The sequence below is a fragment of the Populus alba genome, chromosome 12 (genome assembly GCF_005239225.2).
Source record: "Populus alba chromosome 12, ASM523922v2, whole genome shotgun sequence".
NCBI classification, from domain to species: domain Eukaryota; kingdom Viridiplantae; phylum Streptophyta; class Magnoliopsida; order Malpighiales; family Salicaceae; genus Populus; species Populus alba.
Window position 1 is genome coordinate 8,084,611 of NC_133295.1, and position 27,379 is coordinate 8,111,989.

Genomic DNA, 27,379 nt, shown 5'->3' on the forward strand with positions numbered 1-27,379 from the left:
AAAAAGAGAGAGAAAAAAAGATGTTATTCAAAGTTTGTTGCAATTGTGCCACATAAACGCAACTTATAAAGAACCCTAAGCCAACTATCTCATAATGAAATTAAATATCCTATATTCCTTTCAGGGGGTGTAATCGCACTACATATTAAATTTAGGGTTATTTCGATATCATTTGGTTGAGATTTCAATTCGTTGTTCAATTCTGCCGTAGACTAATCATACACAGATATCGATATCTAGGTATAAGAGAACGACCTATGAACTAATTTGTAGTTTTTTGGGTATTAGAATACTACATATTGAATTTCATGCGATTCCAATATCATTAGGTCTAAGTTTCAATTCAAGTGCTTTGAAATTGTGTAACAATTAGATTTGTGTAAAGTTCAAAAACATGTTAGTCTTGGGTCTCAATCCCACAAATGACAATCACAACCACAATCTTTATAACATACATTGAACAACAAATATCATTATAAAAAAATAAATGAGATAAAAACACACACATAGAACTTGATTATATGAATTTCAGAGTTAAGTTCATCTATTCAAGTTATATAAATGTTTTAATATTACAAAATACAAGGATATACTCTTAAGAACTTAATAAAAAAAAAAGTTAGGATCTATGATTAGTACTTAAAAGTGCATACTTATCAAGGTTTTATATCATCATTTTGCACTTTAAGTATCAATAACTCCTTAACTAAAACATGTTTTATAATAACAAGTCTAATACTATAAAATGCCCTAATATATGGTAAATTTACATCTTAAATGCAGGCCTATCACATAAATCAAAGGATTGATTGATGAGTTCAAGTATGGAAATTGAAAGGACAAAGAAAGGGCCAAACTTAGAAAAGAGATGTTGGTGCAGTCCAAACTGGAACATTGTTCGATAATTGGGTCATATCTCGAGTTCTAGATGTCCAAATGACCTCAAATTTTTACACAGATTTAGTAAGACATAGGCCTACAACTTTCATGTTTTCATCAAGATCTAAGAAGGCCGTTTTCAAGTCCAAATTATAGCAACAACAGAGAAGTCCGCATCTGTCCTGCAGCCCGAACACTATTCAGTGTTTAGCCCATTTCTGGAGTTCTAGAAGTCCAAATGACCTCAAATTTTTACACAGATTTTTTAAGACCATTTCCTGCAACTTTCATGTTTTCAAGTGAACCCAGTTTTGATGCTAGCATTTTCGTTTTATTCAGACAAGAAGATAAAGATTTTCACAAAGTCAATAGTTGGCCACCCACTCAACAATTAGTCATCAAATCAATAATTCCGAATTTTGGCCTATAAAAGGAGGCATTTTCCATGTATTTGGGAGCTTGGTTGTTCAGATCAAGTTCATGCTCTTTATTTCTCTCTTTATATTTTTTGTAATTTTTAAGTTTTGGTTTCATTAATATCTTGTTTATGCTTTTCATTTCCTTTCCTTTACTTAGTTAACTTGTATTTTCTTTATGTTCTTGTTTTGTTTATTTATGTTTCTCTTCTTCATTATGTTTAGCTAAGCTTATTATATCAAGGTGAAAAAGGTTACACTAATGGTGTAAGAATAAATATAGTGTAAACTCAACATGGATCTTAATGTTTAATATTAACATGTCTTATCTTTTTATCTTACTAATTCTTAATACCTTGTTTGTTAAATGATTAATCTAGATTTGTGTTGTAAAACACTTGGTACAACAAATGCTTGGCACTCTCATAGCCCAACCGTATGGTATTACCTACACCTGGGCTATGAAAGGAACTTGATTTGTTGTTAACATCAGTGAACATCATGAATTCCTGATAATATTTAAAAGTTTGGTGTTATGTAAATAAGATAATTAATATGATCATGTTAATAATTTATAATGAGCTATTAATGACAAATCATCCGATTGGAACTTCCTCTGTGTGTGGTTTCCAAATTGAGTAATAAGAGTTTATACTATACTTGTTTGAAATACCATTGGTGGATTCTCTAACCTTGACATTTGTTTTTATCATTGTTTAATCCTTACATTAATCTTCCATCTCAAAGTTCTCATTAATTTCTTCCTCCTCTTCTTTTTACTACTACTACTACTACTACTACTACTACTACTACTACTACTAATAATAATAATAATAATAATAATAATAATATTTACATTCTGTTTATATTATATAATATATCTCTTTGATCTTTTTATAAACTCAGTATATAGGCTGGAAACCTGTGACCCGATCTTTTAGATTATTCTTAGGTATAACAACACCACGTACTGAGTATTATTATTATTATTGTTGTTGTTGTTGTTGTTGTTATTGTTGTTGTTGTTGTTGTTTATAATTTATACAATTAACCTCTCTGTGGTTCGACCCCGGTCTTATCGGGTTATTTATTACTTCGACACTTCTGCACTTGGGAGAAGACATCAATCTTTTGGTCGTGTCAATTTACTTCTGTCATGCATGTGATGATCCTGAAACAAAATATATATTATTGAAACATGAATATAACAATAAGTATAGTAACACAAAAATCTAATAATTTAAAGAGACAAACATGTATTCATATTCTACTCACTTCTCCCTTTTTGTTTCTATTGGAACTCCTTTTCAACTACTAAAAACTATTTCATCTTTCATTTTCAACTTTCATTCAAGATTCTATAAAATCAACTACAACTATTTTTGCTTAACACATAGCCAATACCAATCTCATTGGTATCATCATCACCCCGTAGGCGTCGATGCATGGTAATCCCCTTACCCGGGATCTTAACATATACAAATGTATGCTAGGCGATGCATGGTGATCCCCTTACCCGAGATCCTAACATACACTAAATGTATGCTAGTCTGTGCCACATATCATGCTTCTTATATTTTTTATGTCAGCAAAGCTTCCATTACTTTGGCAATTCACACAAAAGACCATTCACCTTAAACACATATATATTCGGGATGCTATCCAAAATAACATCATTACGCAAACTTTCATTCTTTCATATAATATCCAACATTCGCTAATTCACATTTCACCTCAATAACATATTAAATCATGGAATTTAACTAGAAAGTATTGGTGCAGATCACCTACCTGTAGTAGAAGCTCTACTCGTGCTTCCCTGGTGGCCGCATCACGCATGTGATCCCCTATACTTTCATAATAAATATATTAACAACCAATATAGGTTTTTCTTTCAATTATTCCTTTCTTTATATTTTACATTTTTCTCATTTCACCCATTAATATCGTTATTTTATGATGCGGACCAGCCCAGAAACACCAGCAAGGACCCATTACATGTTCCAAATGGACCAATGACTCGGTCCAAGACAAAGACATTGAAAGACGCATTGAATGCATTGGTTTTAAAGGTTTCCACCAAGTCAGAATTGGAAGGTCCATTGGAGTATTAAGAGGAGATCCTAGTACATCTTATCCATGTGCAAGAGATAAGGGCTTTATTTTATTTTGTTAGCTACAGCCCAAGGCTTGTTTGGGCTTAATCCATACTTTGTTTTAAGCTAGGATCCAAGGCTTGTTTGGATTAAGTTATGGGCTTTTCATTTTAGGGTTTTGGGCCAGTTTTGAGTGGACCTCATATAAGTCCACATAAAGGGTCCATTAGGGTTAACTTTTAAAGAACTATTTAAACTCATGTAGGCTAAAATTTTGGCAGCTTTGATGATTATTATTCTGAATTTTTCAGTTTTAACGTGTGAGAGATTCTTGCATTCTTCAGTTCTTGAACGAACTGAATCTGACTTATCGAAGGTTAACTGGCTTCGTTGCGTCATTCTACTCATTCCAATAGTGTTGGTGCCTTGGGGCAGGTTTCCATTGTGTCGCACTCATATCAGACCTATTTCGGCTTTCCGGGATCAGATCTCAATCTTGATTGTGGGTTGCGTGACCACGTGATCACGAGGTTCGCATCAATTGGTATCGGAGCTAGGCTCCGAAACAAGGTCATATCATTCTGTTATTTTCGTTTTTTTTTTTAGTGTCCCTTAAGTTTTTCAGTGTTTGCATCCATCTTCTTGTTCTTCGTGTCTGTGTCATCTAAGCAAAAAAAAAAAAAGTTTATATTTCATCTTGTTACTGTCTCTAATCATATCAGTTTGTTAAAAAGAAAAAAAAATCAGAAAGAAATAGAGAAAAGAGTGATTAGTTGAAATTTAAAGGATCATTCCATTTTTGCCGCAGAAACACAAATCTTGGTGAACCATAAGCGAACCACCTCGGAATCAATTTAAACTTCATATTCAGTCTATTGGGGGTGGGATCGCATGATATATCAAAGTTGGGCTTATTCTGATATTATTTGCTTGAGGTTTTAATTCGAGTTTCAATTCTGCCGCAAAACACTACCCTTAGTGAACCCTAGGTAAAACACCTTGGAATCTATTGAAACTTTATATTCTGCGTATTGGGTATGTGATTGCACCACATATTAAATTTGGGATTATTTTGATATCGGTTTCTGGAGGTTTTAATTGGGGGTTCAATTCTGCCGCAAACTGATCATACAAGGGGTTTGGGTACCTAGACATTATAGAACGACCTATAAATTGTTTTTTGGTGTTTTCATAGTATTTTAATACTAAATATTGAATTTAAGGTCATTTCGAGATCGTTTGGTCTGGGTTTCAATTCTGTTACGTAAAATTGCGTAATAGGTTAGATTTGCCTCAAGTTTCAAAACATGATCTTTTCTGTTTAGTTTTGTCCAAATATTTTTGTTTCTACTATATTTGGATTATCTAGGAGTCAAGTAATTGTTTTCTTAACATTCGCTTCTGTTTTATTTCGTGTTTTCGTTTCGTCCACAATTCGTACGAATTTGCATTGCTACTCGCAAAATCGTAATCCTAGTTTTGTTTTGCTTTGTTTTCAGTATATTTATTGATTTTGAGTCTGAAAATTATATTTAGAGTGCGCTGCGAAAGCTACTGACTTTGATTTGTTGATTTCAGTTCCTAAAGAACCAAAAGAAAGCAAGTTGTGAGGTAAAAGGCGTAGAGAGCTTAATAGAGTGAAAAGCCTTGATTTTATTTTGTGTGATACACGAGAGGTGTGAGGATATATTTGTGCTACTGACCAAATTTTGCAGATTCAAAGAATGTCTGAAAACAACGAATCAGCGACACAAAACGTTGACGTAGCTTTTCAATTGCAATCCATAGGCCAACAACTTGAGCTGTTGTCTAGGACATACAAGGATCTGAAAGATGAGGTGAATTCGATAAAGCAACAGAATAGTGGGGCTGATCACCGGGGAAATACGGTTCGTATGGCTGCACGGAATGTTAGATCTGATTTTGAAGAGTTTGTTGATGAAAACGCAGATGCGGGAGAAGATGACTATGATTTTGCATCAGCTGGCCAAGGAATCAGGTCTGGACCGAACAGGGCTAGGAGGAATGTGAATTTTTGTGGCATGAGCACTTATGAAGATATGGATGGGGACTTGGACACCATTAAACTGAAAATTCCTAGCTTTCAAGGTAAAAACGATTCCGAGGTTTATTTGGAGTGGGAGAAAAAGGTAGATTGGATTTTTGATTACCATAGCTATTCTGAACAAAAAAAGGTGAAATTGGTGATAATTGAGTTTACAGAGTATGCATTAATTTGGTGGGATCAGATTGTGATCAGTAGGAGGAGGAATGGCGAGCGACCCGTTCAGACTTAGGGGGAGATGAAAGTCTTAATGAGGAGACGATTTGTGCCAAACCACTATTATAGAGACTTATATCTGAAGCTCCAAGGTCTGAATCAAGGTTATAAGACAGTAGATGAATATCACAAAGAGATGGAGATAGCAATGATTCGGGCTAATGTTGTTGAGGATAGAGAAGCCACCATGGCTAGATTTCTTAATGGGTTAAATCGGGACATTGCTAATGTGGTTGAGCTACAGCACTATGTGGAGCTAGAGGACATGGTTCACATGGCGACGAAGGTGGAGAGACAACTTAGGAGGGGGCATGCTTGGCCAGCGTTTAATTCGGGTTCGTCATCATCTTGGAAGCCGAATCTAAAGAGAGAGGGCACTGTCCGCCCAAGATCCTTTGGTCCTTCTAGAACTGAACCACCAAAGGCTAAAGTTGATGTCCCTACTGATGCCAAAGGTAAATCTGAAACTCAACCTAAACGTACTCGTGATGTTAAATGTTTCAGGTGTCAGGGACATGGACATTATGCTTCAGAGTGTCCAAACAAGAGAATCATGATGATTAGAGATAATGGTGATGTGGAATCTGAAAGTGATAGTTCTGATTGTGAAGGCATGCCACCATTGGAGGATAGTGATGGGGATGAGTTAGCGTTACCGGTTGAGGAGTCCTTGGTTATAAGGCGAACACTTCAGGTTCAGGTCAAGGAAGATGATACTAATGAACAAAGGGAGAACATCTTCCATACGCGTTGTTACGTACAAAGAAAGGTGTGTGGTTTAATTATAGATAGTGGAAGTTGTGTTAATGTTTGCAGTGCCACCCTTGTTAGTAAACTGAATTTGTGTACTGCTAAGCATGTTAAACCATATAGATTGCAATGGCTGAATGATAGTGGTGAAGTGAAAGTGACTAAACAGGATGTGGTTCCATTTTCGATTGGGAAATATGTTGATGAAGTTCTGTGCGAGGTGGTACCAATGCAAGCAAGTCACATCTTGTTGGGGAGACCATGGCAATATGATAGGAAGGCAATTCATGATGGGGTTAAAAATAGGTATACCATTGTAAAAGATGGTAAAACCATCACTCTTATACCTCTTACACCCAAACAGGTGTATGATGATCAAATAAAGCTAAAAAGTGAGCATGAGGTGATGGGGAGAGAAAATCAAGGTGAGGAACAAGGGGAGAGAAGACCATCAGATTCGGCTAGAACCCAAACCACTACAACCCATTCGGCCACCCATCCAAACACAAGCAAATATTCGACCAACACTCCAAACAAATCAAACCATTCGACCACAACTCAAAAACACCTAAATCTGGCCGAGAGTGGAGGTAAGACAAGAGGAGTGAAGAAAGTCAGCAAGTGTGATGAGAATTGTGTGGAAAAACTAAAGAAACAACCCAATTTTTATGCTAGAGAGGGTGAGGTCAAATCTGCATTTTTCACTAACAAGCCAATGATCGTACTTGTGTACAAAGAGGCTTACTTTAATACTAATGATCTTGATCATATTGTGCCTAGTGTTGCTATTTCTTTGTTGCAGGGATTTGATGATGTGTTCCCCGACGATACTCCTAGCGGATTACCACCATTGAGGGGGATAGAGCATCAGATTGATTTCGTACTCGGAGCTTCAATTCCTAACCGACCAGCTTATAGAAGCAATCCCGAGGAGACGAAGGAGCTTCAAAGGCAAGTTGATGAGCTGATGGAAAAGGGCTACATTCGTGAGAGTATGAGCCCGTGTGCTGTACCCATGCTACTTGTGCCAAAGAAGGATGGAACATGGAGGATGTGTGTTGATTGTCGGGCCATCAACAACATAACAGTAAAATATAGACATCCCATTCCTAGGCTTGATGACATGTTAGATGAGTTACATGGATCCTGTATTTTCTCTAAAATTGACTTGAAAAGTGGGTACCATCAAATTAGGATGAAAGAAGGTGATGAGTGGAAAACAACATTTAAGACTAAACATGGTTTGTATGAATGGTTAGTAATGCCGTTTGGACTTACAAATGCACCTAGTACATTTATGCGCTTAATGAATCATGTTTTGCGTGCATTTATAGGTAAGTTTGTGGTTGTGTATTTTGATGACATTTTGATATATAGCAAGAACTTAACTGAGCATCTTGATCATTTGCGTAATGTACTTAGTGTGTTGCGTAGTGAGAAATTGTATGTTAATTTTACAAAGTGTGCCTTTCGCATGGAAAAAATTGTGTTTCTTGGCTATGTTGTAACTGCACAGGGTATCGAGATGGATGAGGAGAAAGTTAAGGCCATCCGGGATGGCCTACACCCAAATCGGTAAGTGAGGTAAGGAGTTTTCATGGGTTAGCTAGTTTTTACAGGCGTTTTGTGAAAGATTTCAGTACAATAGCTGCCCCTTTAAATGAAGTTGTTAAAAAATCAGTTGGGTTTAAATGGGGGGAGGAACAAGAATTGACATTTGTTCTTTTGAAAGAGAAATTATGTTCTGCACCTGTTTTGGGTTTACCTGACTTTACGAAAGCATTTGAAATAGAATGTGATGCGTCTGGAATAGGAATAGGTGCTGTTTTGATGTAGGATCGGAGACCTATTGCGTATTTCAGTGAGAAATTAAGTGGAGCGACCTTGAACTATCCAACTTACGACAAAGAACTCTATGCATTGGTAAGAGAGCACTTGAGACATGGCAGCATTACTTGTGGCCAAAAGAGTTCGTAATCCATTCGGATCATGAGTCCTTGAAACATCTGAAAGGACAAGGTAAGTTGAATAGGAGGCATGCAAAATGGGTTAAATTCATTGAAACTTTCCCTTACGTAATCAAGTATAAGCAAGGGAAAGAGAACATCGTAGCTGATGCACTCTCGCGCAGGTATGTTCTTTTACACACCATGAATACTAGATTGTTAGGTTTTGAATATGTGAAGGAATTGTATGATAATGACTCTGACTTTGCTGAGATTTATAATGCATGTGGACATTCGGCTTTCGGTAAGTTTTATTTGATGGATGGTTATTTGTTCAAAGAAAATAGATTGTGTGTTCCTGCTAGTTCTTTGCGTGAATTGCTTGTTCGTGAAGCACATGGGGGTGGTTTAATGGGTCACTTTGGGGTTGTGAAAACCTTGGATGTATTGCATGAGCATTTTTATTGGCCAAAGATGAAAAGAGATGTGCAACGAATTTGTGAACAGTGCATTGCTTGTAGAAAGGAAAAATCTAGAGTACAACCGCATGGACTATATACACCACTACCTGTGCCTACTGAACCTTGGGTAGATATCTTTATGGACTTTGTTTTAGGTTTACCTAGGTCAAAGAAAGGTAGAGACTCTATCTTTGTTGTGGTTGATAGGTTTTCTAAAATGGCGCATTTCATTGCATGCCATAAAACAAATGATGCATCTCATATCGCAGACTTGTTCTTTAGAGAGATTGTACGTTTGCATGACATTCCTAAGAGTATAGTGTCAGATCATGATGTTAAGTTCCTTAGTTACTTTTGGAAGACCTTATGGGGAAAGTTGGGAACTAAACTCTTATTTTCGACAACATGCCATCCTCAAACAGATGGACAAACTGAGGTAGTGAATAGAACATTATCCCAACTTTTACATGCTGTAATTCAAAAGAATTTGAAAAGTTGGGAAGAATGTTTGCCTTTTGTTTAGTTTGCTTATAATAGAACTGTGCATTCAACTACTACTTTTTCTCCTTTTGAAATTGTTTATGGTTTTAATCCACTAACTCCTATGGACTTAATTCCTTTACCTTTTGAAGAAAGGGTAAGTTTAGATGGTGAAAAGAAGGCAAAGATGGTGAGAGAGATGAGGGAGTTCGACTACAAATAGAGAAAAAGAACAGACTTTACGCTTCTAAAGCAAATAAGGGACGTAAACTGGTTGTTTTCCAACCCGGTGATTGGGTATGGGTGCACATGCGTAAGGAACGATTTCCTAACCAAAGGAAATCAAAATTACAGCCTCGTGGTGATGGTCCTTTTCAGGTTTTAGAGAGAACCTGTAGAACACTCTCTTTCGCAGGGCGAGTACAACTGATTAACTCAGTCTTATTCTCCATCCAGGTCTATTGGGCATCTCTATTCCTATTACCTGGGGAAGTAGTGAAAAATGTTGAGCAAATTATGAGATCCTTTCTTTGGTCAGGTTCAGATATGAGCACTACCAGGGCTAAAGTGGCTTGGGATCAGGTATGTCTTCCAAAAAAGGAGGGGGGGCTAGGCATAAAAAGGATAGCAGAATGGAACAAGATTGCCTTGTTGAAACATATTTGGAACTTGTGCAATGACTCAGATGGCTCAATCTGGTCTACTTGGATCAAATCCAATCTCTTGCGAGGTAGGAATTTCTGGACAATCAAGGCGCCAGGAAGCTGCTCTTGGGCTTGGGGAAAGATTCTAAAGCTCAGATCCTTAGCATGGCCGAAGATGAAGCACGTAATCGGAGATGGAATGACAACCTCTCTATGGTTTGACAATTGGCATCCTCACAGCCCGCTCGCTGATACCTACGGTGAACGTTTCATCTATGATTCAGGTATGGAACACAACGCGAGAGTGAACGTGCTGATTAATCACTTAGAATGGAGAATTCCTATCACTCATGCTATTGGCTGGCACCCCATTTTAGAAGCTATTCCTTCCACCTCTACTCCTAAGGGGCAAAAGGATGAGATTGTTTGGTTGGATTCGCCAAATCAGAGTTTCTCAGTCAAAGTAGCTTGGGAACAACTAAGAATTCATCATCAAATGGTTGATTGGCATGACATCGTGTGGTTCAAGAATGCTGTCCCAAGACATGCATTTCTTCTTTGGGTGGCTATCTGATGTGCCGTGAATGATTTGAAAATCGGCAACAATGATTCTAATGAAAAATGGATGAAGGATGGGTCTGGTTGTGTTGTTTTTCTTTTAGTATTTAGGCTGGATTGTAGTGATTTAAGGTAAATAAGATGGAGGATAGACTAGAATGATACTTTGATAAGTCGATCTGGACGCCACAAAGATCAATCTAGGATTTCGACGCCACACTCTTTGTGATTGAAGAGTGATAAGTCAGGTAGGGTTCTTCACAAAACGAATTTGGAAGAACAGCTCTTAATTCTCTGAATTAAGTTTTTCAAATCTTGGCTAAAAGTGTTTATTTCATATTCTGATACATATTTATCTTTGGAACATCCCTCCAAAGTTAGGTGAATTCAACATGACAGAAGTCAAGCCTAAAAACTAGACTTATAATAAAGCAAGTAGACAAATTTAACCAACACACGTTTTTTTGTTGACATTTCTAAAACATATGCAGACGAAATTTAAAACAACCATAACTTTTGACACAAAAGTCCAATGCACTCATGGTTGGACAATATAGAAAGATCACGTTCTGAACTTGAATTTTACCTACATAAATCTTGTTTTCGCATGCATTGGATGACTTCAAATTCGGGTTCAAATCCATCTACTGTTCTGACCGTAAATAGCATCAATTCCTTCACTTGCATTATCAATCCAAATACAAGTAGCCCAGCATGAAAAGAACCATTAAGGGCTTTTCCCATCTCCAAGTTCCAATTGTAGGCAAATAAGCACCCTTGAACCAATTTCACACTGATTGCTAATTTTTAACTCCGACGCAGCTTCAATCATTGCAATTTGATTCGTCAAGGCCCGTTGTAGTTGTTTCGCTCTCGCTCTTGTCATTGGACCATATGAATCCTCTTGCATATTAGATTCAGCTTTACGAGATGGATTATAATTCCCATGATGCACATCATCATGCTATTGGCTGGCACCCCATTTTAGAAGCTATTCCTTCCACCTCTACTCCTAAGGGGCAAAAGGATGAGATTGTTTGGTTGGATTCGCCAAATCAGAGTTTCTCAGTCAAAGTAGCTTGGGAACAACTAAGAATTCATCATCAAATGGTTGATTGGCATGACATCGTGTGGTTCAAGAATGCTGTCCCAAGACATGCATTTCTTCTTTGGGTGGCTATCCAACGGAAACTCTCAACGCAGGATAGACTTCATCGGTTTGGTATTCATGGTCCCAATAGGTGCTCACTCTGTCTCTGCAATAATGAAGATCACAACCACTTGTTCTTCGAATGCTCCTTTGCGAAAGCATTATGGTGGAATGTTTGTGATAGATGCGACATTCCAAGAATGACAAAAAGCTTGGATGAATGGATTCGATTGGCCACTGTCTCTTGGCATGGAAAAAGTTTCGTCAACTTTTCTCGTAAACTGGGTTTCGCAGCTACAGTGTATTGTATCTGGCAAGAACGGAATGCAAGGATCTTTGCAGATGTGTCTAAAGCTTCGAATTTGGTTTTTGATCAAATCGAATGTATCATTCGCGATAAGCTTGTTTTGATGAGGAATGTTCAACAAACAGATGAAAACATAAGGATCCAAAGACTTTGGAGGGTCAATAACATGGACTCTTAATTTGATGTTTAGCTGGTTGTTTTTGTACCCCTAGCATATCTAGTTGGTCCAAGTTTTTGTTTTGTTGTGGCTAGCCTGTAGCCATTTGTTGGTTTTCGTTTCTGTCCTCATTGTAAATCTTGGGTATGCCCATTATATTCTTTGTATCATTTTCTTTTAATACATAAGTCAGCTTACCAAAAAAAAAAGTTTTAGAGAGAACCAATGACAACGCGTACAAAATTGACCTTCCAGGTGAGTATAGTGTTAGTGCTACCTTTAATGTTGCCGATCTTACTTTGTTTGACACAGATTTTGATTCGAGGTCGAATCCTTTCGAGGAGAGAGGGGATGATGCGGACCAGCCCAGAAACACCAGCAAGGACCCATTACATGTTCCAAATGGACCAATGACTCGGTCCAAGACAAAGACATTGAAAGACGCATTGAATGCATTGGTTTTGAAGGTTTCCACCAAGTTAGAATTGGAAGATCCATTGGAGTATCAAGAGGAGATCCTAGTACATCTTATCCATGTGCAAGAGGGGTCCACTACAACCTTATTTGGGCCATGAGATAAGGGCTTTATTTTATTTTGTTAGCTACAACCCAAGGCTTGTTTGGGCTTAATCCATACTTTGTTTTAAGCTAGGATCCAAGGCTTGTTTGGATTAAGTTATGGGCTTTTCATTTTAGGGTTTTGGGCCAGTTTTGAGTGGACCTCATATAAGTCCACATAAAGGGTCCATTAGGGTTAACTTTTCAAGAACTATTTAAACTCATGTAGGCCAAAATTTCGGCAGCTTTGATGATTATTATTCTGAATTTTTTAGTTTTAACGTGTGAGAGTAATTCTTGCATTCTTCAGTTCTTGAACGAACTGAATCTGACTTATCGAAGATTAACTGGCTTCGTGGCGTCATTCTACTCATTCCAATAGTGTTGGTGCCTTGGGGCAGGTTTCCATTGTGTCGCACTCATATCAGACCTATTTCAGCTTTCCGGGATCAGATCTCAATCTTGATTGTGGGTTGCGTGACCACGTGATCACGAGGTTCGCATCATTTTTTATCCTACTATAATTATCATTACAAATTTCCATTTCGAACACGTTCTCAGAAGGAAAAGGACCAAATTTTCACCCTTAACGCGTCTAGATAGTCGCTTTAGCGACTTTCTGAATCTGTCAGCAAAGGTTGCATTATGACCTCTCCTCTAAGTTTTGACTATATACGAAGTTCTAGGACTTTGTTTCTAGCAAGGTTGGTCTTGTTAGAAATCTAAGACAAGGGTCTACAAGTATCATGAAGGAAGTAGAACCCAATTTTGCTCCTAAGACACTCAAAATTACTTGTCAACAAATTAGACCTACTACCCTATAAGGTTTGTCATGAACCATTCTCGGTTGGTGACGCATAACTGGAGTTCTATATAAATCCAAATTGAGTAAGTCCAATTTTTTTATTAGTCAACATCTAAAACTATAATTTATATGAAGGAACCTGATCCCAATTCTCTCATCCTCTTACACTAATTCTCTTTGAAAGTTAGAAGATGAATCTGTCGAGATTCGTCAACTTTTCCATTTACACACAATATCACAATTCAATTTTTCCTCTTTTATCTCAACCTCTAGCCATATCATACATCATATGATAGTGTCAAAAATATCTTTTAAGAACTAATTTACTCTATTTATTTCAATTTTCCCTCTTAACATCAAAACAAAATATTTTTATTGATTTTACTAACTTTCCAAACAATATTCTTCTAAACACAATCCTTGTTATTTCAACATGTATTTTCCCTCTTTTTGACACAATTAAACACACATCATCAAGCTAAATATGTCAAATTAAAAATCTTCCCCCTTTGATGCATAATTGGCCGAAAGCATGGCCTTAAGGAACCACGAGTTCCCTTATTCGTTTCATACTAATTTCATTCAATTCACACACATTCACATAAAAAAACAACCTATTACAATAAATTCAAAAAGAAAAACCACAATTTCCCTCTTTCCCTCCTTGCTCTTCATATGGTTGGTCACCCTTAACTCAATTACTTATACATCATGATTTCATACCCATAATCACATATAACACATGAATTAATTTAATTTTAACAATTAATACATTTATCCCAATTCAAGTCTAAGAACCCTGATTAAAATTCATCACTAAGGTATCAATTCATAATTGAATTCGAAACGACTTATAGAACCATGTTTAGAACTCCTTACCTGGTAAGAATCAAGGTCTCGATCCTCAACCAGTCAAAATTTTTTGACTCTCCCTTTTCTAATGACAATCGGCTCTCCTTTCTCTCTTTACCTTCAAAACTTATTGTTAATTCATTGCCCACAAGAGTTTGTTTTACCTATAAACTCTTAATCTTGGATGGGTGCTTGGAATTTTTGGTATATCTCATTTGATTTGGCAAGAACAAAATGAAAAACTCCCTCCTTATCCCTTATTAGTTGCTGCCTGTTTTGATGAGCAAGGGAGAAGGGTATTTATACCTCAAAATTTTATCTTATTTGCACTTAGGCCCTATTTCCTTTAAGTATATTATTTTTGCCCTCACATCAATTCTTATAATTAAGTTATACCTCTTTTCATTTCTTATAATTTCACCCCTCAACTTTTTAGTTTAATTCATTTTCTTTAATTTAATCTAACCCTCAATATTTTCGGGTTACATTTATAATACCTTGAAATATTTCATCCGAAAATTTATTTTGTTTGCAATTTACGCAAACATTTATTTCCTAGGGTTTACATTATATCTAGGTTATTTAGGACTCAAACTTTCTTCATTAATTTTTGCTTGTACTTTATTTGGTGTCTTTGTTTTGTATATAATTCGTACGACTTTGCATTGTTATTTGCAAAATCATAATCGTAGTTTTGTTTTACTTGTTTTTAGTATGTTTTTTTTTATTTTTTATTATTGAGTCTAAATTTATAATTGGATTGCCTTTCGAAAGCTACGGACTTTGATTTGTTGATTTCCAGTTCTAAAAGAACCCAAAGAAAATAAATTATAGGGTAAAAGGATTAGTGAGCATATTAGAGTTAAAAGCTTTGATTTGTGTGAAACACGAGGGTTGAGAGGATATATTTTGTGCTACTAATCAATTTTTGCATATTCAAAAATGCTTGAAAATAACAACTCTAGACATCGAAAGCTAATAACAACTGTCAGATGCAAGCTTTCACCAAACAACTTGAGTTGCAAACTAGGGTGATGAGGGATCTAAAACATGATTTGGCTTTGATGAATCAAGAGATTAGTGGGGTTGATCAAAGGGGATTCAACATGAGTAAGGAAGAGAAATGGAGATTACGAGTTTCAAATATTTATGATCCCAATGCTTTTATGAGATTAGATAAAGGTGCGAGGCTGAATGAATTGCAAAGATTTATGAAGAAAAAAATTGGGAGAAGAATGGAGAGCTTTAGTTTAGCGCTAAAAGGATGAAAAAAAAAAAAGGGCAACAATGGTTATCATTAAAAAAATATAGACGTAAGAGGATGGCAAAACATGCTTTTAAGAAATTATTATCGGCTAGTGCATGCAAGAAAAGAACTCTAAAAGGCTTCAACAAGACACTAAGAAACTGTCCATTAAACCAATTGGTGATTCGAGGACGGATCTTGAAGATAGATGGAATGATATGATCAAAGCAAGGTCAAATTCCAGAGGATTCCAGATTTTGGTGTCAAATTTTCTAACGTTCAATTTTACACTATTTAACATATCTCCAAATCAAACCGTTGGATGGAGCTCAAACTTTACCAAAAGATTGTAGAGATATTTTTCCATGTTAGGGTAAGCTTTCAAGTAAATCAGAGTTTGAAAAGGACTTGCGATATAGGTTAAAACAGGTTGTTTGAATTTTGTTATTTACTTCCTTTTGACATATGGACTTTCTATTTGGCAAGGATCATTTTCTTACGAGGAAGTGACAACTTATTTTGGGAATGTCTTAGTTCTACATGAATCTTTAATAGGTTGCAACATAAGTTCCAAGTGTGACAATGATTCATTAATGTTCCAAAATCCTTTTCTTACTAGTTCCTTATTCATCCTAGCTGCATAAGGAAAGAAGGACTGGTTGTATTTAATGACATATTGGTTTCTAGGATCATTGGCCAGCATTGTAGGCTATAAATAATTCTTATATCAAACTTTTATTATTTGATTTTCTTCTTCTCTTCTCACAGCAACATAGGTGATTAACTTATGAGTTTTATTTTTATTATTTCAATTATAGCCCAAGGATTGTTTGGGCTTAATTAATAATACTTTGTTTTCATTCAAAATCCAAGGCTTGTTTGGTTCAGGGTTTAGGCTTACTAGTATAGGTTTTAGGTAAGTTTTGTAAGGGGATCAATTCTGCTTGTAAAGGTAAATTCATTAGGGTTAATTTTTTATAAGTACTTAATCTCTTATAAGCCTATGTTTCGGCAACCTTTGATGAATAATACTTCTAAACTGAATCTGACTCATTGAAGACTAACTGGTTTCATGACGTCATTCAACTTCATTCTAATAGTGCTGGTGTCTTAGAATAATTTTTCATTATCACACTCATATCAGAGCTCTTTCGGCTTCTCGGCATCATATCTCAATTTTGATTGTGAGTTGCATTATCACGTGATCACAAGGTATATGAAACAACCCAACACCAAGCGTAATCATGCCAACGACCCATTAGAGGTGCCAATTGAGCCAATTACAAGAGCTTGGCAAAGAAACTTACAGAAGCATTGAATGGGCTTGTTCAAAACATATGGAGCAAGATGGACCTAGATGGACCTAGAGGAGCTTGAGACATCCAATGAGCATGAAGGACAACCTCTAATTAATCTAATTAAGGTCCAAGAAGAGCCCAATTCATGTGGAACAAGGGGCTGATGTGTCTAGCCCCATACCAGCCTTGTTAGGCTTGTTTTTCCTAATGATACAAGGATGTGATAGCTTGTTTTGGGAATCTCTTGGCTTTACAAGGATCTTTAATGTGCTGCAACATAGTTTTCAAGTGTGACAAGGATTCATAAATGTTTCAGAATCCTTTACTTACAAAGATTCCTTATTCATCCTAGCTACAATAAAAAAAGAAGACTTCGGAATTAATTCTACATTCATATTACATTTCCTAGTCTATTTAGGACTTTTTAAGAGTGACAAATCTGATCCTATCATATTTAGGATATTAAATTTGGATTTAGTGTTTTCTTCTTAGTTTAAGGTTTTATTTATATTATTTGGGTTTAATTATAAGTAGGTCTCATATAAGTCCACATAAAGGGTTCATTAGTGTTTGTTTTAGTCTATAGTCAGTATAAATAAAGGCATAACCAGATATGTAAGGGTTACATAATTTTCAGATTAATAAACTTTTGTTGCACTTGTTGTGTGTTGGTGGGATGATCTCCCTTCCTTGGTTCTTTAAAGAACTGAAAAATGACTTATCAAAGAACAACTGACTTCATAGCGTCATCCTTATATTTCTCGTTTGCGAATCAATATTTGTAGGGTGGGGGTCTCCGTTTCCAATAGTATTAGTGCCTAGGTACAAGAATCTTTGTGTTACACTCCTATCAAACCTGATTTACTTGGCTTTCCGGGAATTGATGTCTTTGCGTGATCACGAGGTTTGCATCGATATGTATATTGTCAAACTAGACCCGAAACGACCCAAACTTAACAAAAAATATATATTTATATCATATTTAATAATAATATCAAATAATTTCTTGCGGCTTGAATGATTTTTTAACATTAAAAAAAAATTGATCTTTCCTATAATGTAACGAGTGTTAGAAACTAGCTTCTAATGAAAAAGTTTCAAGGAAAAGTCTAACTTCTCTTCCACCTTTTGAGGAGAGCAAAGAAGACAACTATAACCACTTTATTTCTCCTTCATTGAGAATGCTGGGAAGATAATCTTAACGTCTGGAGTCGCTACCCCTTCTACGAAGAGCAAAACAGACAACCTTTGCATTTCAAAATTCTAGCACTTCTTTAAGAGAGTTACAAAGACAAACCTAAGCTCTCAAAATTGTCAATCTTCCGCTAAGTTATAAATCATTCTTTGCTATAAATATTTGAGATGACAATCCTATCAATTAACATTTTCGATTTTCAAGTCACCGAAATGCTAGGAATGTTAGGAAGACAATCCTACTTTCAAAATCTCAAGGTTATGAAACGAGAATTATCAGAATCATTTTGTTTCTTTTCTTTTATTCTTTAAATTGTTTGTTATCTTCTTATAATTAGGACGACAATCCTAATAATTTATTTTTATTTCAATTCTCAAATTATCAAAATTATAGGGAAAAAATCTTTCTTTCAAAATTTCCAGGTTATGAAGATAATCACAGCCTCTCAAATCTTTCAGCCCTTCTTTACATGATTCTTCTCATGTCATATTGAATTCCATCCTATTTTGTTTTTTTGTTTTTTTTTTTTTAAATTTGGATTATGTGAAGTCCAAGCTATTGGGAGAGTTATCATGACACCTTAACCTCTCAAATTCTTATTTTCAAGGATCCCCTTGGCTAAAATGGCGCGTTGTGACTTTGCATATTCTCTAACTCTTTAGAACGTGTAAAGTGGCAAATGTTGGATACCCTCATTTTGTCCAATTTATTTGAAATCATATTTCTTGCAAATTTATATAGAGTATTCTCATATTATTATGGATCGGGGTCAAATTGAGTGAATAACCTACCTTGTGGATTAATATTTAGTATTATATCCCATTGGGGGACAAAGTTTAAATCTTATTTTTTAAAAAAAAAAAAAAAAAAAAACAAAGAGGAAGAAGGAAACCGCTACTCACATCTGCTTTCCCACGTAGCTAGCTCTTGCTCAATGATGGATGTCATCCAAACCAGTCAACGAGGAGCACGGATTTTGCCTATAAATAAGCAAAACAATTGCTGCAAAAAGGAGGGGATTTACACAGATACAAGAAAGAAATATATGAGCGTCCTTTCCCTTCCTCGATTTCTCTCTAATTCTATTTTGATTCTACATCTCCTTTAACTACACTTGAACCAAGAAAAGAAGATCCAAAAACCTAATCACAAAAGACTTTCACTCGTTGTACACAGCCCACCTTCCCTTTTAATCTTTTGATCATTCAGATAATTTCTTGGTCAATTATGTTATCTATTCATCATTTCTTCTTTTTTAACATGGAGAAACTACAATTAAAATTTTAATTTTTAATAAAAGTTTGATAACAGTCTCACAAATCAAATGAAGTATAGGTATCAAATATTCCAATCCTAAAAAAACAAAAAAAACAAAAACTATATTGTTTCAAGTGATGCCAAGTAAAAAAATAAAAGGAAAAGTAAAAATAAACTAGAATATAAAGGAAAACTCTTAAAATAAATCAATGATAAGAAAAGATAAATTTCAAGAAAGCTGAAAAATATATATATATTGAGCTAGTTATTTTTCTAGTAATTAAATGATCTATAAGTTGGGTTTTTCAAAACACATATATGCAGCGAAAAATATTAATTTAAAATTTCTCAGGAGTCTCAAGGATCTCATTAGGCAGATCTAGAATTGTTTAGGGTTTATGTAAAAATTACCTGAAGATTAGATGTTCTTTTTAACTTTAAATATTTGCTTCAAGGGTTGGTTGTCTCAAACCACAAGTCGTTCATGTGTCCACCCTCTGACAATAATTCACACGAATTACCAATAAGAAATCTCATAAACTTTTTTAGGAGAGAGAGATTCATATACCTTAAAATGCTAGATCTTTTTTTTTTTAAGTATTTACATGCTATATCTTTCTCACCCTTCACTTCTTAAGAAATAAGAGGCATATCATTCTATTTATAAGAAAACTTAAAAAAACCCTATAAATAATAAAATATCAATTTGCCCCTTAATTAATATTATATATATTATTTTGGAATAATTTTAGAAAGTTATTCAATCAAGTTCCTACTTGATTTTTTTTAGGTCTAGAATTGTAATACTCTATATTAATTATATTATAGTCCTCAATTTTTAAATTTTATTTACAATCAAGTCACACTTGATTAATCATCTTATTTTAATTTTTGACCAATGATTCTTATGTGTATAACTTATTAGGTTCCCTAATAAGTTAGTCTAAATATAAATTATAATTCTAAATAAAATAAGATTAAATAAATTAAATAATTTAATTTATTATCAATTCAATAATTGAATCTTCAAGTACAATGTCTAACAATTTGTCATGATCTCCCAAATATTATGAAAATCATAAGTGGTTTCAGTTAATTTTTTAGCTAGTTTATTAATGTAATTAATATCCTTTCATCAAGAATGTTTTGATTTAGACAATATAACATGGAGTATATCTACTTTGTCAAATCATGTTAGTTCTCAACATTATAGTTATTGATTTTTTAAATAAGATTTTGAAACTCTTTTCAAAACTCATCCCATCTTAGCCAAGGATTTTATAATCAATACTATTTGAGAACACATGTAATATTTTTTCTAATTTATCTAGGGTGATGAATACTCTCTTGATTACTTAAATATCTTTATATAGCTTATGTTATACACAATATGTTCCCGTTTGTTATCATTGATTAGGACAACATGTAGCAAAAACACTCCATATATAAAATAACTTAATGATCTCAAGTCCAAGAATTACTTACACAACCGCCACAGTCTTTGTATTATAGAGTTTGAATAAATTGCAGGATTTTGAATACGTGAGGCTAACCACATGTGGCTCTATTTATACTATTATAGAATTTGAATCCTATTTATACTATTATATAGGTAATTCTCGTCCTGTACACATATTAGTAGTAGATAAATAGACTTATTAATCTTAATATAAGATAATTTCTTCTTTTATTGATTACTAATTTTTTTTATTAGTTATTTCGTTAAGGGTCCCACTCTAAATAAGATTGTATTTTCTTATTTGTGTGTCCATTTAAACTTTGGTGGTCAATCATTTTTTTTTTTTTTAATTATCAATCATAACTTCTAATCGACTGCTTCTTCAACTCTCCTGTCGATGAAGGAGAAGGAGATTTGTGCTTCCACCAAAATTTCTACAAGTTCCTTCAAACACCTGTTACTAGGTGCTCCAGAATTTGGTGCCGCTGAAAAGAGGGAAAGAGAACAAAGACTTGGCCTCTCACAAAGAGCATGGGGCCCTCCAGCTGCACGGCTGGTTCCATTGTCCCATGTTCTGTTTGGAGCAACATTTTTTTTCTATATTTTACTTTTTATGTAAACAATATTTTTTTAAAAAAATAAACTTAAACAATCAAACTAATTGAAAGGAAGAAAAAAAAATATAGAAAACAGAAATGATACCTAACAAAAGATTTATTCTTAAACTCCTTTAGAAAATAGCCCTTTCTAACATATTATTTAGGCTAGGCAGAAAATTAATTCGAAAATATTAATGAACTTGAACCAAACTTACAGTATTTTTCAGTTTCGGTAAAAAGTCCTAGAACTTGAAAATATTTTTTTACCATCAGATTTATCTACCAAAAAAATGCTTCCTCTGACAATTACCGATGCCAAAGTGAGTGGTCATAAAAAAATAGTGACATTATAGTCATAAGAAGAAAAAAGGAATGGAACAATGTTAAAAGTTAAAGTAAGTAACATGTAATTTTCATATTAGAAAATAAGCTAAAAAAAAACCTCTAAAATCCCAAGCCAAGTAGTTTATGCAAACATTAAAATGAACCACTAATAAAAAATAAAATAAAAACCAGTAGACACCTAGCTGACAGCTCTCTCTTAGAGGAGTTGATTTGAAAGTCAAGGCCATGATTTTCAAGCATTTTAAGATAGATGAATCTGAAACAACTTCTTTCACAGAATATTCATTACACACGATGCAAGTGTTCACACATTTTAAGCCAGTTCTACCATTCGATGACAACGGGACTTCAAGCAACCAAGTTCACCAAAATCATTCAATCTTGCACAGAAGGCCATATTCCAACTTCTGAATACCCATCTTCAGTAGCACAAGCACGAAACATCCCAGTTGTATTAAATGGCATGGTGACTTCTCCCTTGGCTGACACAGCAACCAACCCAACATCGCCCCTTGGATTACACTCAACAACATGAGCTGCAGCTTCCTTGAGAGAGAGACCTTTATACTCCATAAGGGCAGCCACATCCCGAGCAACAGTGCCGCGTATAATTGTTTCCCCTTTGCCTGTTGCGGAAACTGCACAAAGATTGTTGGCATATGTCCCTGCCCCAATTATGGGTGTGTCTCCAATCCTACCCACCATCTTGTTAACAAACCCACCTGTAGAAGTTGCTGTGGCTAAATTCCCATTTTTATCAACAGCAACACATCCAACAGTCCCAATTTGGCTATCTCCATTACCGGTTGAACTTTCACTTTTTTCATCTTTCTGAATGGGTTGTGTATAATCCATCTATGGATGCAGAATAAAAATCAAAGCTTCAAATCAAAAGGACCATGGAAGTATTATACAGCTTGCGTATAATGTTATGCAAAACACCTGAGAAATCCTGAAGATTTCTAATCAATGATGTTATAACATTTCAACCATTCAAAAGTAATAAGATACAATCATTGTCATACTTCATTCATATTAAATATCAAGATCATGGAAAATCAAGATTTGAATCGCAGATCAGAAAGTCCATTTTTGGGATTGCAAATCACATTGAATTGCAAAGCGTGAGATTCGGTAACAAATGCAAATGACATTATAAAAGATAAATAACATACTACATAACTATATAACAAAGGAAAAATTATCATTTATAGAAAAAAATGTACATCAATCATTTGATTTGTTAGTTCCCAGTCACTCAATGACCCCAAAGTCTCAAAGCTTCTTCTAGCTAGTTAAACTACTAAAATGTCCTAGTTATAACAAACTGTAATATTTTCTTCAATTTTGATATCATTATCACTACTGTCATTCTTATTGTCTTTGGCACTCTTACTTTAATTCACCCTTTTCTTTCTTACTGAAATATAATTCATCTCAATTTCAAAAAGAAAGATTTACCAAAGAACATTGTTTATATGTCGTTGTCATACATGTCCTCTAGACTTCGCATTCCTATAATTACCCATCTCTTTTAAAATTATGCAGTTTACTTCATTTTCTATTGCAGTTGATGCATTAAATTCAATGAATCATACTGAACTGAATGGTGACTGAATTGCATGATTCATGTAAACCTGCAATTCACCCCATAATCCGCATCGTTTCATGTGTGAATTGAGGCGAATTGTAAGATTCAAGTTGTGTATCATAAGTTTCTAACAACCATGATCAAGATTCATAGCAGTGGATGTCTAGGATTTAAGTTTCCGAAAAACAAATGAAATGTGTGGCAACTGGGAATACAATGACTGTACTAACATGCATCTTGCAGATTATAAACAGTAAATGACGCTAAGATATACTAGAGCATGATTCAAACATGCCACAATCTGATGCTGACCCATATATGAAAGATGAGAAGCATACCTGGACTCTGTCAGCTTCTTTTGCCTGCTTAAGCCTCTCAATATTTTCTGAAGTAATGAAATGACTGGAATCAACGGTCTCAACACCCTAGGGAATTCAAAAGGCCACAGATACACATGAAAATCCCAGTGAAAAGATCCACATGCATGGAGATTAGAGACAATCTTTTTACGAAAGTATTCAAGATAAATTTAAATTTGGTTACATTCATTATAACAAATGCTTGAAGTACATCAATTATAATAGGAACATTAAATTATTAAAGCTTGTGAAACAGAAGCATAATAAGAAACTGCTAAGGAGATGGAAAACAAGAGCTAAAAGGAGAATTATTAAAACATCTCTCCAAATTCGCCAAGCATACATCAATTCAGCAGCATCAACCGTGAGATATTCCACAGGGACAAGGATCAGATATCAATATGAATGCTGTAAATTTCAAAATCTTTGAAATTCTATACATTCTTTTCAAGATCATTCCCAGAATATAATTGACAAATATTTTTGAACATTTAGGTCTAAGATAAGAACAACTAAAATGGGTAATTAGAAGCAGGGAATCACACTGAACTTCAACTGGGAAAAAATGAAACAAGGTGAACTTGGGTTGGTGGGAATTAAAAATATCGCAGGAAGAGAGGATGAGTATCACTCACTTGTTCCCTAGCAAAAGCCTCAGCTCCATCAAATCCAAGATATATATGCGGAGTGTTGTCCATGACCAATCGTGCTAGAGATATGGCATTAACAACAGTAGTGAGACCAGAAACAGCACCACATTTCTTTGAATTTCCATCCATGATACAAGCTTCCATCTCAACAGTGCCCCTGCTAGTCAAAACAGATCCTTTCCCAGCATTAAAGTTTGGATGGTTCTCTAATTCCCGGACCTGTAGCATTCATTATATATATATATAGATAGATAGATAGAGAGAGAGAGAGAGAGAGAGAGAGAGAGAGAGAGAAGAAAGTTAACTGATAGAAACGAAGAGTTTGAGCAGAGCATATTAAGAAAAGCAAAACAAATTGAAAGTATAGAGCTACCAGTTTATTAAGAAGATTGAGGTCAAGGTTTAGGATTAGGTTTGGTGGGCTTATTGGATCAAACAATAAAAATACAAGAGATCATCACCTTCAACTCCAACGGATTCAGAATATGTTTCAGACATGACTGCGTATAGTACGTACCACAAGTTCGACAACATCGAGTGGGTGCTTTTGGGCTTTGAGAGCGGCGACACCAATCTGTAGGCAGTGATGGAGAGCCGCCTCGCGAGGGAGGCGACGCTCCGCTGAAAGTGAAAGTGATATATCTCCGGCCCCCCCGTGTAGTGCAATTGCCCACCCCATTTTCTACGCTCTCTTGGCTCCGCTCTTCACTGTTTCTCTTTCTATCTACTTCCGTTGGAGGTAAACCCCCTGATATTTTATACCACTATGATTCTAGTGTAAAAGGTGCTCAGCCTAACTTTTACGCTATGATTCAGTGTTTCAGACAGCGGTAACTTAAATTTTTTATCCGAAACATAGTTTACTATTGTTTGGCAAGTTAAATAAACCTTAGTTTAAGCACTCCAAGACCAAGTAACAACGATTTAGATGTTAATTAAGCTAATTATAAAAGCTAGAGTAAAAATGCTTAAAAGAACCTTAAATAAGCTTGTACAAAATAGATAGAGTAAGAAGAACCTAGAAAAGCTTAGGATATTTAAGGAGCATGAAGACAATCTCTAATTTATTTAATTCGGGTTCAAGAAAAGTTCAATTCGTTTGGAACAAGGGGCTAATGTATTTGACTCCATACTAGCCTTGTTAGGCTTGTTTTTTCTAATGATACAAGAATAAAAAGTCAGCAATTTATTTTCCTAAACAATTAAGGAAGTTTCAACAAATTTGATTCTTAAAGAAGGAAGGATTATTTAATGTTTTTCCTAGCCTAGAAAGGAAAGTAATTAAGTCAGTAATAAATGAAATTTTTTTTTAATTTGTCTAAGTTAAACAAAGAAATCCAAGCTAATCAAGGGTCTAAAAGGGACAGTAGCACAAATTTTCCAAATTAGATTTCTCTTAGCTTATATGGGACTTTTATAAGATATCAAATCTAATCCTATCATTTTTAGGATATTAAATTTAGATTTATTATTATTATTATTATTATTATTTTCTTCTTAGTTTAGGGTTTTATTATTATTTGGATTTAATTGTAAGTGGGCCTCATATAAGTCCACATAAAAGGTTGATTAGGGTTTGTTTCAGTCTAAAGTCAGTATAAATAAAGGCATAATCATATATGTAAGGGTTACGCAATTTTTAGATCAATAAACTTCTTTTATCGCACTTGTTGTTTGTTGGTGGGATAATCTTCTTTCCTTAGTTCTTTAAAGAATTGAAAAATAACTTATTGAATAATAACTGACTTCGTGGCGTCATCCTTATACTTTTTGTTTGCAAATCAATATTCTTTAGGTGGGGGTTTTCATTTCTAACAGTGCTGGTGCCTAGATACAATTTATATTTGTGTCACACTCCTATCAAACCTGATTTACTTGGCTTTCCAAGAATTGGTGTCTTTTTGTGTGGGTTGCTTGACTGCGTGTGTCAAGAGGTTCGCGTCATTTGGTATCAGAGCTTGGCTCCATTAATCAGGTTATATCCTATGAAATTTTTGTTTCTTGCTGATTCTGCAAAAATTTCTTAGTGTCCAATTTCTTCTTCTCCTTGAATTTGTGACATATAAAAAAAAATGTTATTTCATTTTGTTATTGTCAAAAATATATCAGTAGCAAAAAAAAGAGAAAAGAGAAAAGGAAAGAAAAAAATCATTCAAAGACGTTTATTAGTTTCTGCTACAGAAAACTAAACAAGCAAAAATTGGATCAAATCAACTCGAAATTAGCTAAAATTTGACATTAATTATTGCGGTCCTACTCACACAACATATTAATTTTGGGTCAATTGGATATCGTTAGCTTTGGTTTTCAATTTCAGGTCTAATAAGGTTTTTATTCATAATGTTTTTGCGTTAGCATATCAAACCTTATCTTAAATTTCTCAAATTTTATATGTTGTCTATTTGGGTTCAAATCGCACTACATCTGAAATTTTAGCTCAATTAGACATCGTTTACTTTAGGTTCTAGATTCAGACTTAACTCGTTATAAATAGGTCTGTTTTGCGTCAACTTTTGAAATTCGCTTTTTTTCCTTTGTTTTCATTTCTTGCAGTATATTTTCAACATATTCAACATATTTGGGTGTTGTTTCATTATTTTTCATATTTTGTTTCTGTTTTTATTCGCATCTTCAGTTTTGTTCATATTTCGGATAGATTCGCTTGGTACTCGCGAGCCTATCATCACAGTTCTATGTTGCTTGTTTTCTGGTTTTTCTTGCTTCTTGAGTCATATATACATATTGGATCTCGCTACTAAGATGGTTTTATTTGGTGTTGGTTTTAGTTCTGTAAGAATACCAAAAAGGTGAGACGAGAGGTGTGAGCGTGTGAGGATATTATGAGTGTTTAAGTAGAACAAGAGTGACATGACTACTAACCAATTTTTTTAAGTACTATCATGTCAGATCAAAACAACACACCACCTCCTTCTAAGGGAGAACTTAAGTTCCAAATGCAAGCCATGATGCAAATGATGGAGAGGATGAATTTTGTGATGGGGAATGTGATGCGAACCTCATGATCACGTCGTCACGCAAC

General features: G+C 34.8%; 1 protein-coding gene across 1 annotated transcript; it reads right to left on the reverse strand.

The window, feature by feature from the left end:
* Window positions 1-21,777: 21,777 nt before the first annotated feature.
* Window positions 21,778-25,157, reverse strand: LOC118033215 (isoaspartyl peptidase/L-asparaginase 1). Its single transcript, XM_035038120.2, has 4 exons — window positions 24,857-25,157; window positions 24,325-24,558; window positions 23,669-23,755; window positions 21,778-22,594 (listed from the first exon to the last, which is right to left on the reverse strand). The coding sequence occupies exons 1-4, from the start codon at window positions 25,016-25,018 to the stop codon at window positions 22,115-22,117; spliced, it is 963 nt and encodes a 320-aa protein (XP_034894011.1). The 5' UTR covers window positions 25,019-25,157; the 3' UTR covers window positions 21,778-22,114.
* Between the last annotated feature and the right edge of the window lie 2,222 nt (window positions 25,158-27,379).

Coding starts and splice junctions, on each gene's coding strand:
- LOC118033215 (XM_035038120.2), bottom strand. CDS start 25,018: ATGGGGTGGGCAATTGCACTACACGGGGGGGCCGGAGATATATCACTT. Junction 23,756..24,324: donor AGGCTTTTGCTAGGGAACAA/GTGAGTGATACT, acceptor TGAATTCCCTAG/GGTGTTGAGACCGTTGATTC. Junction 22,595..23,668: donor AAGAAGCTGACAGAGTCCAG/GTATGCTTCTCA, acceptor CTGCATCCATAG/ATGGATTATACACAACCCAT.